Below are 20,968 nucleotides of genomic sequence, written 5' to 3' on the forward strand. Positions count from 1 at the left end.
GTAAAAAAAGAAGAAAAAAGTATATTATAAGTATATTAAAATAGGTTTCAGTGGGGCCAATAACAAAAGCATGCTCCTTGGACTTGCTTTTACTGCACTACAACTTCTTAATGTACCTTTAAAAACAAGAGAGAACTCAAAATGAATATTTACAAAATACAATACTATCTCCTTAAAAGTAAATACTGCCCAGAGAGGTTTGCCTTCTCTGAGTCCGTCTTGTTCATTTGATCTTTTCATAATAGCAAGAAAAAGGACCCAAGACAGAAACATCTATGAACATACTTTATTAAATATAAGTTTCTTTTTTTTTCCTCTGTCAGGTTGCTAACCCCGGTCAAGCTCTCCAGACACTTGGCTCTGCCTTCCTCAACATTATGTGGCCCTATGAGCTGGCCAATGAGAAATGGCTCCTGTATCCTGCCAGCTTGACGTTTCAAGGCCACCCAGAAACACAGTGCGCCCCTACATCAGCTCTGAATCCTCTGAAGCTACAGGGCTCCTCACCTGCAGAGCCGGGCAGTCACGGGGTAGGCGGAGCAAATCACTGCCGCCTTTGAACTGGCTCATTTGTTTACACACATACACACAAAAATATACAGTGGCTTGCAAAAGTATTCGGCCCCCTTGAACTTTCCCACATTTTGTCACATTACAGCCACAAACATGAATCAATTTCATTCCACGTGAAAGACCAATACAAAGTGGTGTACACGTGAGAAGTGGAACAAAAATCATACATGATTCCAAACATTTTTTACAAATAAATAACTGAAAAGTGGGGTGTGCGTAATTATTCAGCCCCCTTTGGTCTGAGTGCAGTCAGTTGCCCATAGACATTGCCTGATGAGTGCTAATGACTAAATAGAGTGCACCTGTGTGTAATCTAATATCAGTACAAATACAGCTGCTCTGTGATGGCCTCAGATGTTGTCTAAGACAATATTGGGAGCAACAACACCACGAAGTCCAAAGAACACACCAGACAGGTCAGGGATAAAGTTATAGAGAAATTTAAAGCAGGCTTAGGCTACAAAAAGATTTCCCAAGCCTTGAACATCCCACGGAGCACTGTTCAAGCCATCATTCAGAAATGGAAGGAGTATGGCACAACTGTAAACCTACCAAGACAAGGCCGTCCACCTAAACTCACAGGCCGAACAAGGAGAGCACTGATCAGAAATGCAGCCAAGAGGCCCATGGTGACTCTGGACGAGCTGCAGAGATCTACAGCTCAGGTGGGGGAATCTGTCCATAGGACAACTATTAGTCGTGCACTGCACAAAGTTGGCCTTTATGGAAGAGTGGCAAGAAGAAAGCCATTGTTAACAGAAAACCATAAGAAGTCCCGTTTGCAGTTCGCCACAAGCCATGTGGGGGACACAGCAAACATGTGGAAGAAGGTGCTCTGGTCAGATGAGACCAAAATGGAACTTTTTGGCCAAAATGCAAAACGCTATGTGTGGCGGAAAACTAACACTGCACATCACTCTGAACACACCATCCCCACTGTTAAATATGGTGGTGGCAGCATCATGCTCTGGGGGTGCTTCTCTTCAGCAGGGACAGGGAAGCTGGTCAGAGTTGATGGGAAGATGGATGGAGCCAAATACAGGGCAATCTTGGAAGAAAACCTCTTGGAGTCTGCAAAAGACTTGAGACTGGGGCAGAGGTTCACCTTCCAGCAGGACAACGACCCTAAACATAAAGCCAGGGCAACAATGGAATGGTTTCAAACAAAACATGTCCATGTGTTAGAATGGCCCAGTCAAAGTCCAGATCTAAATCCAATCGAGAATCTGTGGCAAGATCTGAAAACTGCTGTTCACAAACGCTGTCCATCTAATCTGACTGAGCTGGAGCTGTTTTGCAAAGAAGAATGGGCAAGGATTTCAGTCTCTAGATGTGCAAAGCTGGTAGAAACATACCCTAAAAGACTGGCAGCTGTAATTGCAGCAAAAGGTGGTTCTACAAAGTATTGACTCAGGGGGCTGAATAATTACGCACACCCCACTTTGCAGTTATTTATTTGTAAAAAATGTTTGGAATCATGTATGATTTTCATTCCACTTCTCACGTGTACACCACTTTGTATTGGTCTTTCACGTGGAATTCCAATAAAATTGATTCATGTTTGTAGCTGTAATGTGACAAAATGTGGAAAAGGAAAACTGTATATACTGTATATATGCTGACTTTAACTAATTTGAGTACATGTTAATTTTTCATGATATATTGTTACATAAGTAAAATATAAAGCATTACATTTAATGGAATCTGGTCAAATGAAAGGCACTTGATTGGTATACATTTATTTTGTACCAGTCATGTTTCCCTGAATAAATAATAATTTTATATATTTCAGTTGCATTTTTTCTCAAAATTATTTTTTAAAATTTGTCAGGGCAAACAATATTTTTAAAGAGCACTTTATTTCATTAGAAAAAGGCTCATAAGTCCATGTTTTAACAACAAGTGACAGAAATAATAGAAATAGGATATAAGGACTCAGTCCAGAAGTCAGTGCTGAATGACGTATGTTAGTAGTTCATTTAATCTTCTCTTTCTCTGTGTTATACACTGTTTTAGGAGAGAAGTAACTGAAAAAAACCCTTTATAATATATTATATGCTGTCTGTTTGCATTTTGACAAAACCTTTTTGAACCTTTTCTTGAAACACGCATATAAATGCATCTATTTCAGCAGGTTGGGCGAAAACGCCGCTCCCATCCCGAGGAGGAAGGTCAGATCATGACTAAAGGCAGCGTGGGACAGACCACACCTGCTGTGGCAGCTTCAGACAGACGCAAGTCGCTCAAACTGGTAAGAAGGACAAGAAGCAGAGAGCCAGGGAAAAGACCAGAATGTGGGTTACTGATTTCCTGCCAATGCACTCAAACAACTGAATGGTTTTAAAATGTGAACACGTAGTCCTCTTTCATTTCCACAGCAGTTTACATTCAGGTGTCACTTTGTTTTCTAGGATTGCCTGCTGGGGTCAGCACGCTGTGTGCTGTTCCAGTGTCCTCTCCACAGCTTCTCCGGTCAGGCTGTGCTTAAAATCCACGCCAGACTGTGGAACAGCAGTTTCATAGAGGTAATATTACATCAGCACCTTTCTGAATATTACTCTCAAGCTCAGCTTCAGTCCAACTGTCACAGCTGCTGCAGCGAGCAGCGAGTGAGTGATAACTGCAGCAAACGCATTTACACAGTGACGACTGATGTCAGGAAGCTCGTATGTTACAGATGATGTCTGGCGACCAAGTCAAATGAAGTCAAGGGATATTCACTGAGATCAAAGAGTAAGAATATGTGAATATGTTAGCTTGCTTTTCCATCAAACATCAATAAAATTGATTGGAAACTTTTTAATAGAAATTTATTTACAATTTTGAAATTGAATTTGTCATTAAATTTGCCTTGTTTGTATCTCCTCCTTGGGACGAGGAGGAGAACAAGAGGTCACAAGCCTGGATAAATGATGTTTGCATCTGGACAGACTTGTTTAATCATGTAGTGCAGCGGTCCCCAACCCCCGGGCCTCGGACCGGTACCGGTCCGTGAGTCGTTTGGTACCGGGCCGCGAGAGTTGAGGCTCAGGTGTGAAATGTATGGTTTTCAGGGTTTTTATCGGGTTTCAGCGTTATTTTGTTATCGTTTTTATCGTTAACTCGGTTTTCCTGGGTCTTTACACGTGTGTTATGAATAAATCTTCTTTTGTTCGGTACCGGTACTAGTTTTATTTTGTTGTATTTATCTGCGACACCTTAAAGGCCGGTCCGTGAAAATATTGTCGGGCATAAACCGGTCCGTGGCGCAAAAAAGGTTGGGGACCGCTGATGTAGTGATCCTTTAGGAAATAAGGGATCAGCCACAGCACCTAAAGGAAATAGAGTCTAGTTTGTTTTCTCTTTAAATCTCACTATTTCATAGTTTTGGCTCTAATACTAGTTTTATAAAACTGTGTGAATAGTTTATATGATGTAATTAGTAGAGCCAACATTATGTTGCTTTGGCTAAAATTTTAATGTTTCTCGGTGCAGTTTTCCTTGTTTTTAAACACAAACTTGCTACTTGCTTTGTTTTTGTCTGTCTCTTAGGACTTCCCAGCAGTCAGTGCTCTGGAGCTGCTGGTCAGAGCCAACATCACTGTGAAGTCCAGCATCAAACATCTGGTCCTTAAGGATGCTGCTGCACTGGTACTTCACACACATTCATTTAAAAAATAAACATTTTTACTGTTAAGTTGCTGTTTGTGCATTGCTTCAAGCTTTGAGCTGAATATCCTTTCTTCCTTATCAGGTTTCAGTGATGATTTATCCCGAGCACGGTGTTACTGACCAGTACTGGATCCCCTGGTGGATTATCCTCATTGCCATCCTGGCAGGTGTCCTGCTGCTGGCACTGCTGGTCCTCATGCTATGGAAGGTAATCCATCAGATCTCAAATGGTCTTACTGTCTTTAATTTTTCACTGTGTTTTTTGTCTTTTTATTCAACTGTAGGTCTTTATCATTAACAGTAGTGAAAAGATTAAAAAAAATAAGACATGGAACAGGTTTACATATAAATGTTTATATAGTAATGTTTTATGTGAAAAAGGATGTCAAAAAATATACATCCTAGAGAAGAATATACATTAAAAATTGACAATTTACTTTTGGGTGGCAATTGAGTAGAAAACACTTTCTCTGTAATACTAAAAATAATAATTCTTAATAATTTATAATTTAATAATTTACACAATTTATTAGAGAAAATTCTTATTCTGTATTTGTATAAAGTAGTGCTTGCTAACTAGCAAGTGAGCACTTGTTCTAAGATGGATCGCAGGTCATATAAGATGTTAACCCTGTGAAGCCAAAACCATGAAAATTTAGATGCACAAAAAATTAAATCATATAAATTTGTACAGTCAATTTGCATTTATGCACTTATGACTTACTGTTTGCATAACACATGAGTATGATATTCTTAGTGTATCATTTTTGCAGTTTATTGCTTAAAAATTACTTTTACAATTTAAAAATTGATGACATAGAGGTCTAAAAACACGTAGGATACAGTTACAGGCCTTACAGGGTTCATTTGCATAGCAGTGGATTTAAAGCAGTAATAGTTCCACCTGAAATGTGGAAGAGGAGTCACAGTAAATTGGAATATTTTAGTAAAGTAAGTTAACTAGTCCTCAAGTACTCTTTTCCTTTCCATCAAAGTTCAACAGCTGTAGGATCCTGAGTGACGTCTCTTTGATGTCACTGCAGATGCCTTCACTCTGGGCCGTCCATTATTAGTCTCTCCTGCAAATGTTTTATTCCTTCCAGCTCACTCTCACCTGTGCCTTTCCTCTTCTGTCCTCATGTTTGTCCTCTGTGTGACGCTCCAATCTGTGTTTTGTTCCCTTTTCTTTCCTCCTCACCTCTATCGGGGAATCCCCTCTGTTATATATCTGTGTTTTCCCCACTACCCCGCCCCAGTGTGGGTTCTTCAAACGCAGTGAGCGACGCCACCATTATGAGACGGAGTACTACCGTGCCCATTTGGGGGTCCAACCCTCGGAGGCGGAGAAGCAGGCGACAGAACAATAATATAAAGTATACCCCCCTCTGGCCTGCTCTCCCCTCCTCCTCTCACTCCAAGCGGTAAAAATCTTCACCTGCAGTCGCCTTTGTTCCTCAATTCACTCGAAGGCCGGTGGTGTTCATTACAGCATGACAGCAAATGTAGGCTCAGATGATCTCAGGTGGCATCATAGCAGTGACACATGAGATACAAGAGAACTGATCTCTTGTAAAGCCTTCTTTACCTTTGTTCCTGTTTCTATTAGTAGAAAGGAAAAACATTATAATGACAAAAAAAGACAGATTTACCTGATTCTTAGCATTTTCCTACTTTATTCTTCAATATAGACAAAAGGTGGCTTCTAGTTTCTGCCATCACTCATTTTTACAGCACAATGTTTGCAGGCAGATTGAGAATTAAAATAAGAGGCTATTAGCTCCATAAGGTGGTATAAAATTATTTCTCTAGCTTATATTTTATGTGTCCTGTTCATTTTTAAATTAAACCTTTATTAAATAGGTAAAACATTTATACTAAGCAACCACTTTATTTGGTACACCTCACTAGTTGCACTCACTTTCGCCTTTAGAGTTGCCTTATTTTTCATGGCACAGATTCAAAAAGGTCCTGGAAATGTTCCGCAGAGAATTTGGTCCATTTTTATGTGATAGCATCACACACTTTGCAGATTTGTCAGCTATAAACGCATGATGCTAATTTCCCATTTCATTACACCCTAAAGGGATCTGGTGATTGTTGATTGTTGAGGCAACTCATTGTTAGGTTCAAGAAACCAGTTTCAGATTATTTGAGTTACATGGAACATTATCCTGCTGGAAGCAGCCATCAGACTATGGCTGCACTTGGTCATCTGTCTTGGTCACCTGACCAAGACAGAGCATCTGAATGTTGCAGCAGAAATTGAGACTCATCAGTTTTTCCAATCTTCTGTTGCCCAGTTTTGATGAGCAGTCTCAGTTTCCTGTTCCTAGCTGACAGCAGCAGCCAATGTGGCCTTTTGCTGCTTGAGTTCAACTACTTCAAGGTTCAGTGCATTGTGCATTCAGAGATGCTATCCTGAATACCTTGCATGCAACAAGGGGTTATTTAAATGTTGCCTTGCATCAGCTCAAAGGACGCTGGCAATTCTCCTCTGCCAACAAAGCAGGACACTGGATACTGTCTCTGTAAACCCTGGAGATGGTTGTGTAGAAAAATCCCAGCAAATCATCAGTTTATGAAAGACATAGATGTCAGCAGGTCATCTTGGCCATTTCTGTCAGCCTAAATATACGGAGATCTTGCCATGTGACCGACTGATAAGACTTTTCAACTGACAAGCGTCTGTACAGGTGTACCCAATAAAGTGGCCAGTTAGCGTATATGAACTGTGTTGCCAACATTCATGATTTGATCCCAATTTTAAAAAAAGCTATTTTCATTGTATTTAATTCCCCTAAAATGTCTGAAATCATCATACTTTATTATAGAAACACATATTTGCTATCTCTACATCGGTGGCTAGTTGCACTTATAGCCTAATGCTAGGTATTAGCCTAAATATCTCCTATTTTAACAACAACCTTTAATATTAATGTCTCCCATGAGCAGCTACTTTGCTAGTCTCAGTTGTTGGATCACTGAAACTGTTTTCGGTGTTTTGTTCTGTAAAATAATTTAAAACCTTTATTTTCTATTCACCTAATCTGTGCCTGTTGAACACCATCCAGCCATCTCTCCTTCAAGGCTTTAACATGCCTGCTGTGCTGTGTTTTGTGCCTCTTACTTTTCAGTTATCTGCACTTGTTCATTCTGGCATCATTCTCAGAAGACTGTTCATTTCTACGGCGCGGTCCCCTCTTCCTACAAATCTATTAACGATTTGACATGCATTCAATAACTGATCAACTTTTCCAGGTGCCAGACTGAACTTGTCATTAGGATCAGTGGATGTCTTTGTTCCTTTTGATGAGTGTAAATCTGCTTAGTGGTTCTTCAGTGTGTTGGTGTGTTAATCGCAGACACTTCAGGCTGGTGCAAGTTTATAAATGTTGAGCATGAGAGTGTGCTTTTTGGTTGGTGTGCTGTTTTAAATTTATTTTTTTATTAAAAACTCACTTTGTTTGCAGCTGGTAATCAGGTAATCACTTTGCCTTCTTATCTGTGAGATGCACCATAAAGCTTTACCTAAACGCAATGAATAAGAGTGGATACCTTTCTTAGAAGGCATGCTATTGAGTAATATAGCACCTCCTCAAACACAGTTTAACAACTGTAGTTATTACAGTCCCTTAAAAGTGGCACTGGTTAATTCTTTTTCCTTCCCTTCTGCCTCCTCCATCCATCTTTCCCTTCTTCTGTGTGCACTCCGACCCACTTTCCTCCCTGGGTCAATAGTGTGGCTTCTTCCGACGGGCGCACTACAAGGACAAACTGCCTCAGTACCACGCGGTGAAGATTCCTCGCGAGGACCGGCCTCAGTTTCAGACTGAGAAGTCAGGAGGCGTCCAAAAAAAGGAATGGGCCACACACTGGAGCGACGGGACCTCGTAACCTGCTTTGATGCCCTAACCGACTTTAAAAAAACAGAAAGAAAAAAATCACCATGTGCAGCACTCATTATGTCTTTGCTGTTGAATTAACTGACTAAAAAAGTGCACAGAGACTGGGATCACGAAATGTTGTGCACACTTTACTTCATCATTGCTTACATACTGATGCGTTTTCTCAATACTGTAGCCTACTGAAGGCCTTACATAGCATATTTAGTCTAAATCAATATCATAGTATTGTACTGAAGGCCTACAACAACATTAAAACCAGTCGAGCTGCTGAGTACGTTCCCCAGCCCTCACTGCTGCTTCACTGTCTGACATCAGAAAGAAGGACTGAAAATCAAAGACATGCATGAGCACCACATGCAGATCATAACAGACACACACAGATATACTGGACATTATAGTAAAGAAGCCAGTGCCCATGACAAAGACTACTTTTTGCCTTAACTACTGTAAGACTGAAGATTCATATGGGCAATGAAAAGAAAATGCATTTTTCTATCTATAAATGACTTTTTTAGTACTGGTTAAAGCACTGGGTGGGTGGATGTTCGTGTTTCGATGAATGTGTTGTCTTCTGGGCTCGACGATTACTCTGGGTTGGCTCAAGAAGCCATTTAAAAAGTTCATTAATAGCTTTTGTAGGGCTTTGTTCAATTGCCTGAGTAACTTGAATAAGAACAAGAAACCACAATACAACCTATAACATGCCGTAGCCACGACCAGAGCACTGTTGTCGCATGTGTCAGATTTAAAAAAAAGCAATATTTAAGGTATCGTGTGCTCTTCATCTGTATATGAAAATTTCTGGTAGATTTTTTTTATGGATGTCTTATGATGACATAACAGTGTAAAAAAATCTAATATGTATGAAAACTTACTGTAGCCTCAATTTAAAATCTATACTGCTACGAATGAGTGAATTAGTTACAATGTGATGTCTGAGTGATGCCGCCATATTTTTCTCATGAGCTGTAGTGTAAAGATGTTTCACCAGGTAAGATCTGTTTTTTTTTTTGTTGGACTGCATTAACCTGCTTGTCACACTGTTCTTGTTAATGTACGCCACTCGTACCAGTATGACAGTCCTTTCACTTTGTTACTGACACTTCTAATTGCGTACAAGTGCCTTATTGTAAAGGTGGCAGATGGTGTGCCACTGGTTACAAACGCAAGGCTACTGCAAATTAGATCATACTCCCCTGAAACATCTGTTGGACACTGGTGGACAAGTAAACATCCCTCCTGCACTGAAGCAACATGAAGACAGGGAAAAACCTTTGTTGTTGTTTTTTACATGAACAAAGCAGCGCGAACATAATGTGTATCAGAACCAGACTCTTTGGATCTAATCTGGGTTGATGCAGTGGATGTAAAGCATGAAGGGTCAGCTTGATTTTTTTTAGGTATTGCTGGACAATCTTATACTAGCTGCATGTCCTTTTTCTGATGTTCCCAGATTTTCTGTTGGTCATTGTTCGGTGTTTTATTTATTGATTTCTTTGGATTGGCTGCACTGTTTAAAGGTTGTAAATAAAATTTAAAAAAAAATTTAGGTAAACCTGACAGACCGCTTAATTTGATCATTATGCAGAGATTTTAAACCCAGTGATGTACAGACAAAAACCAAGGATGTGTAAAAGCTGCAATTCTCTTATGTAACACCAGGTGGCGGTAACACTCTGAGAAATAAAACATTATTTCTGTAGTTACTTTAAATGGGAGGGAAAAACGAAAACATAACGCATGTAAATTTTGTAAAAGCTGTAATATGACTACTTGTCTGGAATAGATCTGAATTATTTTGTTTTTCATGGAAATGTTGCCCAAATGTTCTTGAGTATTTGTGCTTGTTAACATAAAGATGAACAGGACAGGACAGTAATTAAGGGGTGCAGATGAGATGGGTTTGTCTTTAATGTTTGATTGTAACTCTTCTCGAAGAAGAAATAAAGGCATCTTGTTTTGTTTATGTGACATAAATATTCATGGTCTGTGGTCGGCTTGCACACTGGCTGATAAATTAAAAAAGTCAAAAACGGAACATTAAATCTTACAATCATTTTCAAGTTTATTTTTAACTCAGACCCATTAGTGATATGAGTTTTTTAAAGAGGTTTTTTTTTAGGTATTGTGTTTTTAATTAATTTAAACTGGTATAAGAAACGGTTGGATTACATTTATAGAAAATAAATTATGGAAAACATGATATCCATACTTTAGAGTATTTCTCCAGCATGTAACCTGACTCTACATTATGACAGCTGGGATTGGTGTAAGAAATAAAATTAGTAAATTGCATTACTAATAAAAATAGCCAGTTTTATTGTGCGAGTACAACACAATCAATTTAGAGAAACTGATTAATTCTGTGAGCTAAATCAAATACAGAGCTGGAAGCATGACAGTAGCTTAGCTTAATAGCATTAAGAGTTAAAACAGAGTTTTAAAAAAATGTAAATATACTTTAAAAAAAAAACTACCTTTCTTATTATCATGCTATGTTGTGATTATTAAAGTAACAAAAACCCAGAGTAATAAGCTCTGAACAAGCTTAAAGAAGCCTAATTACTAGCTTGAAGAAGAAGCTTGATTACTTATATTTATGCAAAGCTAAACAGCATGCCCCGTACCTCTGCAGCTTTTAGATACACTGAAATGAAACAAAATAATGGACACACTGCTGGCGAACAGATCTCAGACCTATACTGCCCTTCTCATGTTTATCACTGAACCTCCCCCCCAAAATTTCCAAAACACTGTTGGAAAACCAGTGAAAGGCATAAAAGACATGAACTCATGTATGAGCACAGTTTTATTTTTCTCTGGCCCTGTGAAAGCTGGGATAGACGTAAGAAATGGATGGATGATTGGATGGTTGAGCAATGGGATCACATAAAACTAAACAAGGGTTTATTTTTGTCCTCTTATTAGAAACAGTATAAACTCGCTTTTGTGAGTCAGAGTGAGTAACTTTGATTTTCCTGTAATCCGAAAGCTTCTGATCTCATTAATGAAAACTAATACTCTCAGAATCCCTTAGATGTCATCCTGGTTGCCATGGTAGTTAAAAAGAGGCTGTATGTGCGTGCGTGCTTAAGCGGATTGTCACCCATTAGGCACTTTGATGAGCCAAATCTGTTGATGTGGAAGTGACTAATTATTACACACACACACACACACACACACACACACACACACACACACACACTGAGGCAACACTAAACTGAAGAAGTACCCCTAATAAAGCAAGTATCACTCTCACTAATAAAAAACAGCTGGTGTTACTTGGAAAGATAATGGAAGCAAGCGAGCTGACGTTTAACAGATGAAGTGTTTCATTTTTAGGCATCGTTTCCTTTGGGGGAAAGCTTCTTTCTAAAACCCCTTGATCTGCTTGTTAAAGAAAACTCTGTGTAAGCAAAGGGTTTGATGAGCCAGAGTCTTATTATTGACCCAAGCTTTACTTTACATTCATGTCAATAAAGCTTTGGAGAAAGCAAATAATCTACAGTGCATGAAAGGGAGATCCATTATATGGTCATCACAGCTCTAGCTGTGAGCATAGAAGCTCCACCCACCTGCTGTTCAAACCTTCTGTTTGTCAGGGGCAGCCAATCAGAAGAAAGTAGGATTAAAGTTCGGGTAGTTACAAAGAAAGCTTGTTTCATACAGACGATGATTTGAGGGGCTACATCAAGGCCCAGAGCGTATGCATTTTATTTTTTATTTTTGGTAATTGTTGCAGTTCTTCTGAATACAGTGTGTGCTTTGAATTTCTTCCTGTATAACTGAAGTCACATGACTAATCTCTTTTATATTATATATGCACTGTGCATTACCTTGGGATGGGTGGATCGGGGTCCATTTGCACGGATTTATTTGTCTAATAACTGGAAGTTGTGTTGCACGACCCTGGGGGCCACATAATAACACACTCTGGTGCTAAGTCATCACTAATGCCTGATCCGAGCTAAATGGACCTAGTTAAGGCTCTTCCTCCATCCTGTCCCCTGTTCCCCTTTGTACAGTAGCATCTTTCTTCAGCTCTCCTGAGACGTCCAGCCAGTGACCACGAGGTGTATATAAGACCCACTGAGGATGTGACCAGCACTGAAGTTAGCCAGGACACCACAAAAACAAGACGTTCTTAGCAAGTCTGCTTAGATAGCCATCTTCTTCTCTTTCCTCTTCTCTATTTGTCATCAGTGTTTGTCTGACCTCCTCTCAAGTCTGAGAACATGGACACAGCTGCAGCGGTGACTCTTCTGGCACTGATTATGGCGATGGCTGGCGTCAGTCAGGCTCTTCATATCCAAGCCGGCCTGGACAAAAATGACATCTTGCCTGGCAGCTCAGAGGAGAGCATGCCTGACCGCCTGTTGGGGCTGGTGAGACAATCAAACCACTGAAAAATTTTCATTTCACTTACATGTTGACAGTCTATTTTATGTCAGGTCCAAGATCATTTGAAGCTTTAAAATTGAAATCCTATCGCTGAAACACATGTGGTGATTTTTTAAAATATGCATACTTTGTGCCTGATTTAAATATGGACTGCCTGCTCTGGTACATGCCAACATTTTCTGAGAGGATTGTATGTAAATGCGACTTGAGCCTTTTATCAAATGAGACAGGATAAATCACACAGCCCATTTAGATTTCAGATGGTGTTCCTCTTCATGCAACAGTGTGAAATACACTGTTATATATTCTGGTGTGAGCAGATAGTCGGGGGCAGGATAGCGAATCAGATAAAGGACAAGAAGATCACGAGTACTAGATTTTCTCTTTGTGGCATGCAGGGACGGACAGATCTGGGTTTTACTTTGCATAAAATGAAGCGAATGGATATTTTGGTGTGCACCGTGTACATCTCTTAGCCTTGGTGCCTTAATATCTACATCTCAAGGCTTTTTGCCACAGCAGGACAGACTGGTTAGAGTCATCAGCCCCTTAAGTTTGTGATGTTCTTCATGTTTTATTTAAAAAAAAAAGAAAAAAAAGAAAGAAAGTTTGACACGATGCTGTGTGCTTGTGTAGCCTTAAATGTGTCCTGGTGTGTTCCAGGAGAGTGAAAACAGAGATAGCGACACTGATGATCGCGTGCTGACTTCATTGCTGAGAGCCCTGCTGCACGGAGCCCAGAGAGAAGCCAGGGAGTCTGTCCTCCATCAGCCACAGAGGTCAGTGGCATCACAGCGCCTGTATAAATCTACATTTCAAGTTTTCCTATCAGATGTGTTTACAGAAAAACACTAATATAGGAAGTTCACTGATGTAGTTTGGGCTTGTCACTAAATCATTTTTTGCCCATTCTTTCTTCAAAAATACACCATATGTGGGTAGTTTGTAACTATTTATAGGGATTATGATATACAGTAGGTCGCACCGTGTACTGGAAGACAGGAAGAGGAAAATCCATTCAGCCATTTGCAACTACTTTCCATATCTGAATTTTAAAAGATCAAAATGACCCATTATGTACTTGAAATGCCCATTTGTAAAAATCGTTCAGAGTCAAAACTATTCTTATGGCAAAGCTGGGTTCATTAAACTGGTCTCATCTTCAGGGGCTTACTAAAACAGTTGCCTTATACTGTCGCTTCCTCTGTAACAGTCCTTTTATTTTCTGGTCTGCGTTTACAGATTTTTATCTATCTAAAATCATAGTTTGCAGTTGAATTAATTGAAATAATTCCCACTCCTGGTGCTTTTCCCGTCACAGGTTTGGCCGCAGCTCCAGAGGGCAGGTTGTGCTGGAGGATCAGATGCAATCCCGTGACTGGGAGGCTGCCCCCGGTCAGATCTGGAGTATGGCTGTGCCCCAGAGATTTGGCAAGAAGTAATGTTGCAGGCATGCCGTGTTGCCCTGGTGGAAGGTCAAGCAGCCGAGAGTTATAAAGATACTACATTTGTTCCACTCTAAGTTCCAGCCCATTAGGCTTGACTTTACACCTGGTGTCCAGTGAAAGATGACACTAGCTTAATTTTTCATGATTATGATTGTTGTTATTTTCTTTGAATTTCCAACACTGCGAAGCATGGTGACTGGTGATTGTTTGGATCGGCATGTTAAGGACTGAAAATGTTTTTCGTAAATTGTTAGTTGCTATGTTTTTGTTGTTCTTCCGTTCAAATAAAGAACTTTGATCTTGTAATGCTAATTTCATCTGTATTTGTGTTCAGTCTTATCAGTGTTCAAATATCACAGTAATCCGTTAAAGAAAGGTGGGAACAAACAGATGTTAAAATTTTATAAATCCAGCTGTTGAGTTCATTTAAGTATGGCCACTTAATCTGTTGCTAATCATGTTTTATTTTATGAAATGTGTGTAAAAATGGCCAATCCAAGTTTTCTCAAGCCAAGGTGAGATCTTAAAGTGTCCTGTTTGTCCAAATAAAACTCTCAAATCCCCCCAAATCTTCCACTTAAATATATAATATTAAAAATTAAATTAAAAAGTTTGTATAGATGATTCTAAATAAAAAAGATAATGGTGAATTCTGCATTTTAGAAGCTATAACCAGCCAACATTTATTATTTTTATTGTAACTGTTTTATCAGCTCATAAACTAATAAATGAGCTTTTTTAGCCTAAAAAGCTTAAAATCATTTAGCTGAAGTTCTTATTCCAGCACTTACCGTTTTTTTGTTTGTTTTTTTATATCAGCCTTCCTTGTTTTTAAATTCCATCAGAGGACAAATGGTATATTTTTTGTTTGTTTGCAGGACGGTGTTATATCTGCTGGATCTGCAGGCAGTAACTCACATCTGCTCGGCCATAAACAAGAGCATAACTGAAATGTGTCTGCACTGGTTCACTTAAACATCAGGGGAATGTAAATGCAGTGAAGACCACACACAGAGAGAAATACGATAGTAATGTAAGTACTTTTCATTTCTCTACAAACAGTACCGTGCGGGGGGTTAATGTAGTGGCATAAGGATGGAAATCCTGTGTTCAGTGTGCTGTGATGGTCAGCACTTCTCTGCAGACTTGCACTGCTGCTGTCTGTGGCTTATTTACAGGCCACCTGGGGAAGCAGCATGCAACTAATTAAAACACAGCAACATGCAATTACTCTACACATTACTGGTGTCCACAGCTAATTACTGGGAAGGAAAGCATGTCAATCCCACTTAAAATGAGTCTTTTATAACCTCGAGCTCTCGTTCTGCTGCAACACCCCAGAAGACAAAATAAGTAATGTTGTTGTTTTTTTAAGACTGACGGCCAATGATTCAGTCATTTTATTATTATTTTGGTTATTTTTAATCAAATGTAACTTTAAATTCTTGTTTATGGTTTAATCTGTGTTTGTTGTCGTAACATCACAGGTTTGAGCAGATTGCTCCCGGCCTCTCTCAGTTTTAAGGACTCTGATCTTTACAGTTCTAATTAGAAATGAAACAAACAAACAAGAACCATAAAAATGAAAACCTTGTTACAAAACAAGTAGGTAAGATTGTCTTGTTACGCTCTGCGGTCAATGTGGCACAGAACAAAGGGAACCTGTGCTGCACACAGAGAGCCCTGATTGGATGATTACTTACAGGTGATGATGACTGGAAGTAAAGCTGACTGGAATCAAACTGAGTACATTCGAAATAAAATGTGAAAATAAATGCAAAGCTATGACAGTATTTACCTGTTAATATGAGTACTTTATCAAACATAAACAGAGACTCTATATGAAATATGAGCAGCACTGCGTTAAGGGCTGCTGTTTCAAAGCATCTTTAAGCAAGTTGGTCATCATCATCTTGTTTTTACTCGTGACGAGAAGGAACCACATCTAACTTTAGAGTTTATGGGCACTGCCTCGCTGTCAGAGCAGGACTACATTAGTCATTAGAGGGACTGCAGTTTGTCAGTTGTGTTCAGGTGTGGCCTGTGTAGACTGGAAATTGTGATTGCTTAAATGTTCACATTAAGCACGTGGAACACCCCACACACCCTCAGCCGCTTTCACTTGTGCTTGAAGATATGCGTGGCGTTGACTTACATCTGTCTTACATACCAGCTTTGACAATGAGACATAAATGTGAGATAACAAGAAACATATTGAGACAAAAGAAAACGACAGAGAGCAGGTGCTGTTGTCCACACAGCTGTAGCCGCTCATCAGCTTAACTGACTTAAAGAAAGTCGGCTCATCTGAATTTCATGAGTCTGCAGGGGGTTCAGGCAAAACATCTGTGTGTGCAGTAATTATACCAGAAAGACGCAAAGAGAGCGAGATCGAAAACCCAGACTGACTGACAGATACACTGGGTATAAAGACTGCTTTAGGCAGCTCCTGTGTGCAGCACTGTTTTACGCACACGCACACACACGCACACACACACACACACACACACACACACACGCACACATAGAGAAACCTTTCTTTTTTGTTCGATGACCTTTACTCGACCTCCACACTTACACTTTCCCTCATGGTCATCATCTTGGATGGCAGCCATCTTGAACAGCAAAGAGGGAGGTCTCAGCCATTAGTGGTCATGACCGTGACACAGCACAATTTGTCACACACACAACAGGCTTTAATGGCTACAGTGTGATCAAATGATCTTGTTTGGAAAGAAAAGCAAAGGTACCTTTAAGGTTAAACGGGAATTTGTCCTCTGCTGCACGCAGTGGAAATTTTTGAACCGCACCTTTAACATTTCACTACATATACAAAATAAATGTTGGAAACACTAAAAATAGGCAACAGTTTTTTTTCCATGCCCCTGCCCTGTCTTAAAGAACTATACTATTAGTGTTCCCTGTCACCTCTTTACTTGTTTTACCCACTAACTGTCAAATTAAGCATATTTAAATTTACGCTAAATTTGCATATGTATTAAAGTACACAAAGCTTTAACTATTGAAAAAAAACCGAAGAAGATTGCTGTTACATGCAGCAAAAAAGTAGAAAGTGACAGCATGCATTTAAAAAAAAACATTATAGGAGGTCTACACTTTACTTAAAGAAGAAGTTGAGACTTAAATTGGTTTCAGAGGTTCAAGTAGTATTTGTAGGCAGATTGAATTGTTTTTCTGTCTTACTTTGGATTAAATTAGAAGCACTAAATAATTCAGATTCTCAACCACAGCAGCAAATCTCAAACAGAATGACAGAAAAAGAAAAGATTCAAAGTGTTGCAGTGATCCAAAGTCCAGACTTTGAATGCTCTTTCAGGACCTTAAGAGAGCTGTTCATAAATAAATGTCCTGAGACCTCAATGAACTTAAGAAATGAGGCGTGAGCCTAAATACCTCCACAATAACAAGTTACTGCAGCTGATGGAGGTTCTACAAGCTACATACTGAATCATGGGATATATTGTTGTTTCCCCATGGCTGTACGCTCCAAATTTTCAAATACGTTTTTAAGCTATTTAATTAATAGCTGTTAATTAAACTAAATTACATTATTTACACATTTGAAATATTCAGGAACACGTTCACAGCAGTGTGGCAGAACTAGAATAAAAATGATCTGTGGTATATTATAGTTTAGTGCCAACAGTTTATCACCAAACAGGACTTGCCCAGTTTCTGTAAGATTATGTGATTGGCTAATACCTTTTCTCTTTGAAAGTTCAATAGAAGAGTTAGAGAGACAAAATTCTGCTGATGTGAAGGAGCAGCAGAGACGAAGCTTTTGTCCTTCGTTCACTGCTCACATCAGAGGCTGCCTTGGAAAACGTGCAGCCAGCTGTTGTCTCTCACAAACACACTCACATAGAGCACGCGGCCCCTTATTAACACAGTTTTCTGCTTTGATGACAGAGACATTTTTCAGTAAAGGCTCTAATTACATTGGCAGCTTTTTATTATTGCTCTCACTCCTTTACTACCAGCTACAAGACAAAGAATATGCAATCCCACCACAGCAAGAAACACTCTGCGATTAGAAGAAGAACACAAAGAATTCTGTTGTTTTTATTCATTTTTACATGATTGTTTTTAAAAGATGTAATTATTTACCAAAATATTCTCTATGTTTAGACTGTTTTGAGTGACTAGCATCCAATCTAAAGCATTTAAAATGAGGAATTATAGCAAAATACAAATTTTATTGTAAAAGATGCAAATGGTGCATCCCATGTGGCTGCTTCATTCCTGCTGAGCTCCTTTGTTGTCTGCTGTTTCTGGATGAACTGTTCACGCTGAAATGGAAGTAGAGATGCGTAAAAAAGATATTGCATGGTCTTTTGAAACAGTGAGAGTGCTTTCTTCCACTAGACTGTACTTCAGAAATATTAAGAATTTTCATATTTAGTGTGGAGTTAAAGTTGAGTTTGCTCTTCACGCCTGCTTGAAATTTATCCTAAAACAGAGCAGAGTTTAAAGGCATCACGCTTGATATTTATTTCACTCCCAAAATGCACTGCACATTTGACACACTGTATGCTCCTTGGCCGGTGTCAGGTATCGGGGCCCAGTGGACATGTGGTGTAGGGACACTGGGGCTAAGAGACAATCAATAAAGCTTGTGCTGGCCAGGCGTCAGACAGGACAAGCCCGGCCAGTGATGAACAAAGAAATCCTCAAAAACAGAACACACACGCACGCACACATCACAGCCTCAAACTGTTCCTACGTATCAAACAAAAGGCAGAAAACTGCAGAAGTCTGAGAAAAACCCTTTTGTTTAAAACATTACAGCAAATAAAGAACTGTTTAGTGTGCATAACAATATGTTTTTATTTTTATAAGCTCAGATTATTCTCTCACATGGTCAATATTGGCTCAGAATTGCATTATACTGCATGATTCCCAGGTAACTGTACCATCTGTGTAGGGACTATGCACAGAGCTGTTCAGTAATGAACACTGTGCATGTGTTAAATATACCAACAAACAAATTTATATATGTGTAGATGTCAGCTTGTATTGACCTCATTCTGAATGAGACCACTTGTATCTAAAATACAGCGTAGGCTGTTTTTAAGCATGTGTAGGCAGGTGATTTTAAAAATACTCTTGAAGAAGAGGCTGGATAAATCCTACCCATTTCTACCCTTCGAGAGAGCATGCCTTTGTCATCCTCGCTCTCTCGTCTGTGCAGGGGCTGCTGCAGAACAGCCCTGAGCTCAGACAGCCAATAAAGACGGAAAGAAATGTGAAAAGAGGGCGGGACTTGATGTGAAAGCGAATGAGAGTGAAGGAGAGGTGTTCCTTGCGGAGAATGCCCTTGCTTGAGCATTGAGAGCCTGGAGAGACAGAGAGGGAAGATAGAATAGAGACACTAGCAGGTGTTGAAGATAGGGAAAATCATTAGAGACCGGGTGCCACAAAACAACAAGGCAATTAGGGGAAAGTGTGTTTAAAGGCAAAAGTAAAGAACAGAAAAGAGTCAGACAGAAACTCAAACAATCTGATTCTTTTTTAATAAGCTGGAGCTCACTTATTTTTCAGCTCTTTATCCTCCTTGTTTCATACGGATTCTCCTTTCTCGATCATCCCCTTCTTCCTCCCGTTTTCCTCTCTGACAGACAGTGCCACCATGGAAACTGGAAGCCCTAGGAAGATACAGTTCACCGTCCCTCTACTGGACACCCACTTGGACCCAGAGGCAGCTGAACAGGTAAGGTGGAGGGAAAGGAGGCAGGAAGAAAGGTGGAAGGAGCAGGAGGCGTGGGTAATATGGGACTTTTAAGGGATTCCTCTTTGCATCAGTGAGACGTGATTAGAGCACTACTCCCACTTTTTTTTAAAAAGGATCAAGATGACTAGAGAAGATGCAAGAAAAAAATTGCTTTATTCGTGGAACAATTTGCAAAATCTCTGAACACATATTTAAAGTATATGTAATCTAGTTGTCAAAGCAAGCAGGTGTAGTCAGAGCTGAGCAGCTGAGCATGCTACATCCCAAATGCTGTAGTTTACACTGATGAGTAACTGCTGCTTCAAGTTGACCACATTTTCTTCTGTGCATCTAATTAGCCTGACGTATGTTTTGAATACAGCTCTAATGTGAAGATGATGAATTCATAATTGATTTTTCCATCTGCACTCGCAGTGAGCGGCTTTACAGAGATGCATAGTATCTCAGCGGTGGTTAAGGGGGGTGCCGCAGTATATTGATGACTCTAGGAGGTCAGTGTTTTTTTTCTTTAGTGACTGACTGCTTGTATCCTACAGCAATGAAATGCTGACAGGGTGAATAAATTAAACTCATTCATCATTAATGGTCTTTTTCTTCTAAGGTAATTTAACTGCACAACTCAACTTGATTTGTGGCAAACACCACTTTATGACATAAGAAAAGAGAACTCCTATTAGTGTCTGAAGGAGTGAGTGCAATCCATCCTTCTGTTGGGAATATAGTGAAAAGAGGTGTCCCATTTTCTCATTTTTATAAATATAACATGAACAGGACAGGTCATTCATAATGAATGAAGCTCAAGTAAAGCTGGCAAGGATTTAGGAGTCTGGCTACACTCTGTCTCACTCACTGCTTTTCCCGAGCTCACTAGTTTTTCCCTCGCTGATACTATGAGACCCAAAGGGAAGGTAGATGTTATGGGTGTGTGTGTGTGTGTGTGTGTGAGAGAGAGAGAGAGAGAGAGAGGGGGAGTTTGCTCTTGTGAGGAGATTTCAGTTTGAGAGTTAAGACATAGAGCTACTGTAGCAGGTGGAGAATGTATGATTACAAGCCTCAGATACGAGAAACTGAATATGAGATGTCTGCATCTGCTGGTGTGTACATTCATTTCGGTCAGCGTAACATCAGTTTGACATACACACACAGAGTCGTATACAGCAAAATAAGACAGATGGTACAAAATCTGGAGCCGTTTCCAGTCTGGTTTGGTGTCTACTTCTGCATGAATGGAGAAAACA

General features: G+C 39.6%; 3 protein-coding genes across 5 annotated transcripts in view; all 3 read left to right on the forward strand.

Annotated features, from left to right (window-relative positions):
* Positions 1-10,120, forward strand: part of itga7 (integrin, alpha 7) — a 37,074-nt gene extending 26,954 nt beyond the window's left edge. For 2 of the 3 annotated variants that reach the window (XM_063473381.1, XM_063473383.1), the window contains exons 20-25: positions 324-530; positions 2,705-2,824; positions 2,985-3,098; positions 4,105-4,203; positions 4,307-4,432; positions 7,963-10,120. In XM_063473381.1, coding sequence (XP_063329451.1) covers positions 324-530; positions 2,705-2,824; positions 2,985-3,098; positions 4,105-4,203; positions 4,307-4,432; positions 7,963-8,118 — 822 coding nt within the window. In that variant the 3' untranslated portion in view covers positions 8,119-10,120. The remainder of the gene's footprint in view (positions 1-323; positions 531-2,704; positions 2,825-2,984; positions 3,099-4,104; positions 4,204-4,306; positions 4,433-7,962) is intronic. The other variant, XM_063473382.1, reaches the window with a different exon arrangement.
* Positions 10,121-12,364: 2,244 nt separating this feature from the next.
* Positions 12,365-13,972, forward strand: npffl (neuropeptide FF-amide peptide precursor like). Its single transcript, XM_063472794.1, has 3 exons — positions 12,365-12,514; positions 13,194-13,309; positions 13,852-13,972. The coding sequence occupies exons 1-3, from the start codon at positions 12,365-12,367 to the stop codon at positions 13,970-13,972; spliced, it is 387 nt and encodes a 128-aa protein (XP_063328864.1).
* Positions 13,973-19,348: 5,376 nt separating this feature from the next.
* LOC134627367 (protein phosphatase 1 regulatory subunit 1A-like) overlaps positions 19,349-20,968 on the forward strand; it is a 37,598-nt gene continuing 35,978 nt past the window's right edge. Inside the window, exon 1 of the mRNA XM_063473384.1 lies at positions 19,349-19,709. Within this exon, the coding sequence (XP_063329454.1) occupies positions 19,629-19,709 (81 nt within the window). The 5' untranslated portion in view covers positions 19,349-19,628. The remainder of the gene's footprint in view (positions 19,710-20,968) is intronic.

This window comes from Pelmatolapia mariae, linkage group LG5 (assembly GCF_036321145.2).
Source record: "Pelmatolapia mariae isolate MD_Pm_ZW linkage group LG5, Pm_UMD_F_2, whole genome shotgun sequence".
NCBI classification, from domain to species: domain Eukaryota; kingdom Metazoa; phylum Chordata; class Actinopteri; order Cichliformes; family Cichlidae; genus Pelmatolapia; species Pelmatolapia mariae.

Coding starts and splice junctions, on each gene's coding strand:
- npffl (XM_063472794.1), top strand. CDS start 12,365: ATGGACACAGCTGCAGCGGTGACTCTTCTGGCACTGATTATGGCGATG. Junction 12,515..13,193: donor CTGACCGCCTGTTGGGGCTG/GTGAGACAATCA, acceptor GGTGTGTTCCAG/GAGAGTGAAAACAGAGATAG. Junction 13,310..13,851: donor GTCCTCCATCAGCCACAGAG/GTCAGTGGCATC, acceptor TTCCCGTCACAG/GTTTGGCCGCAGCTCCAGAG.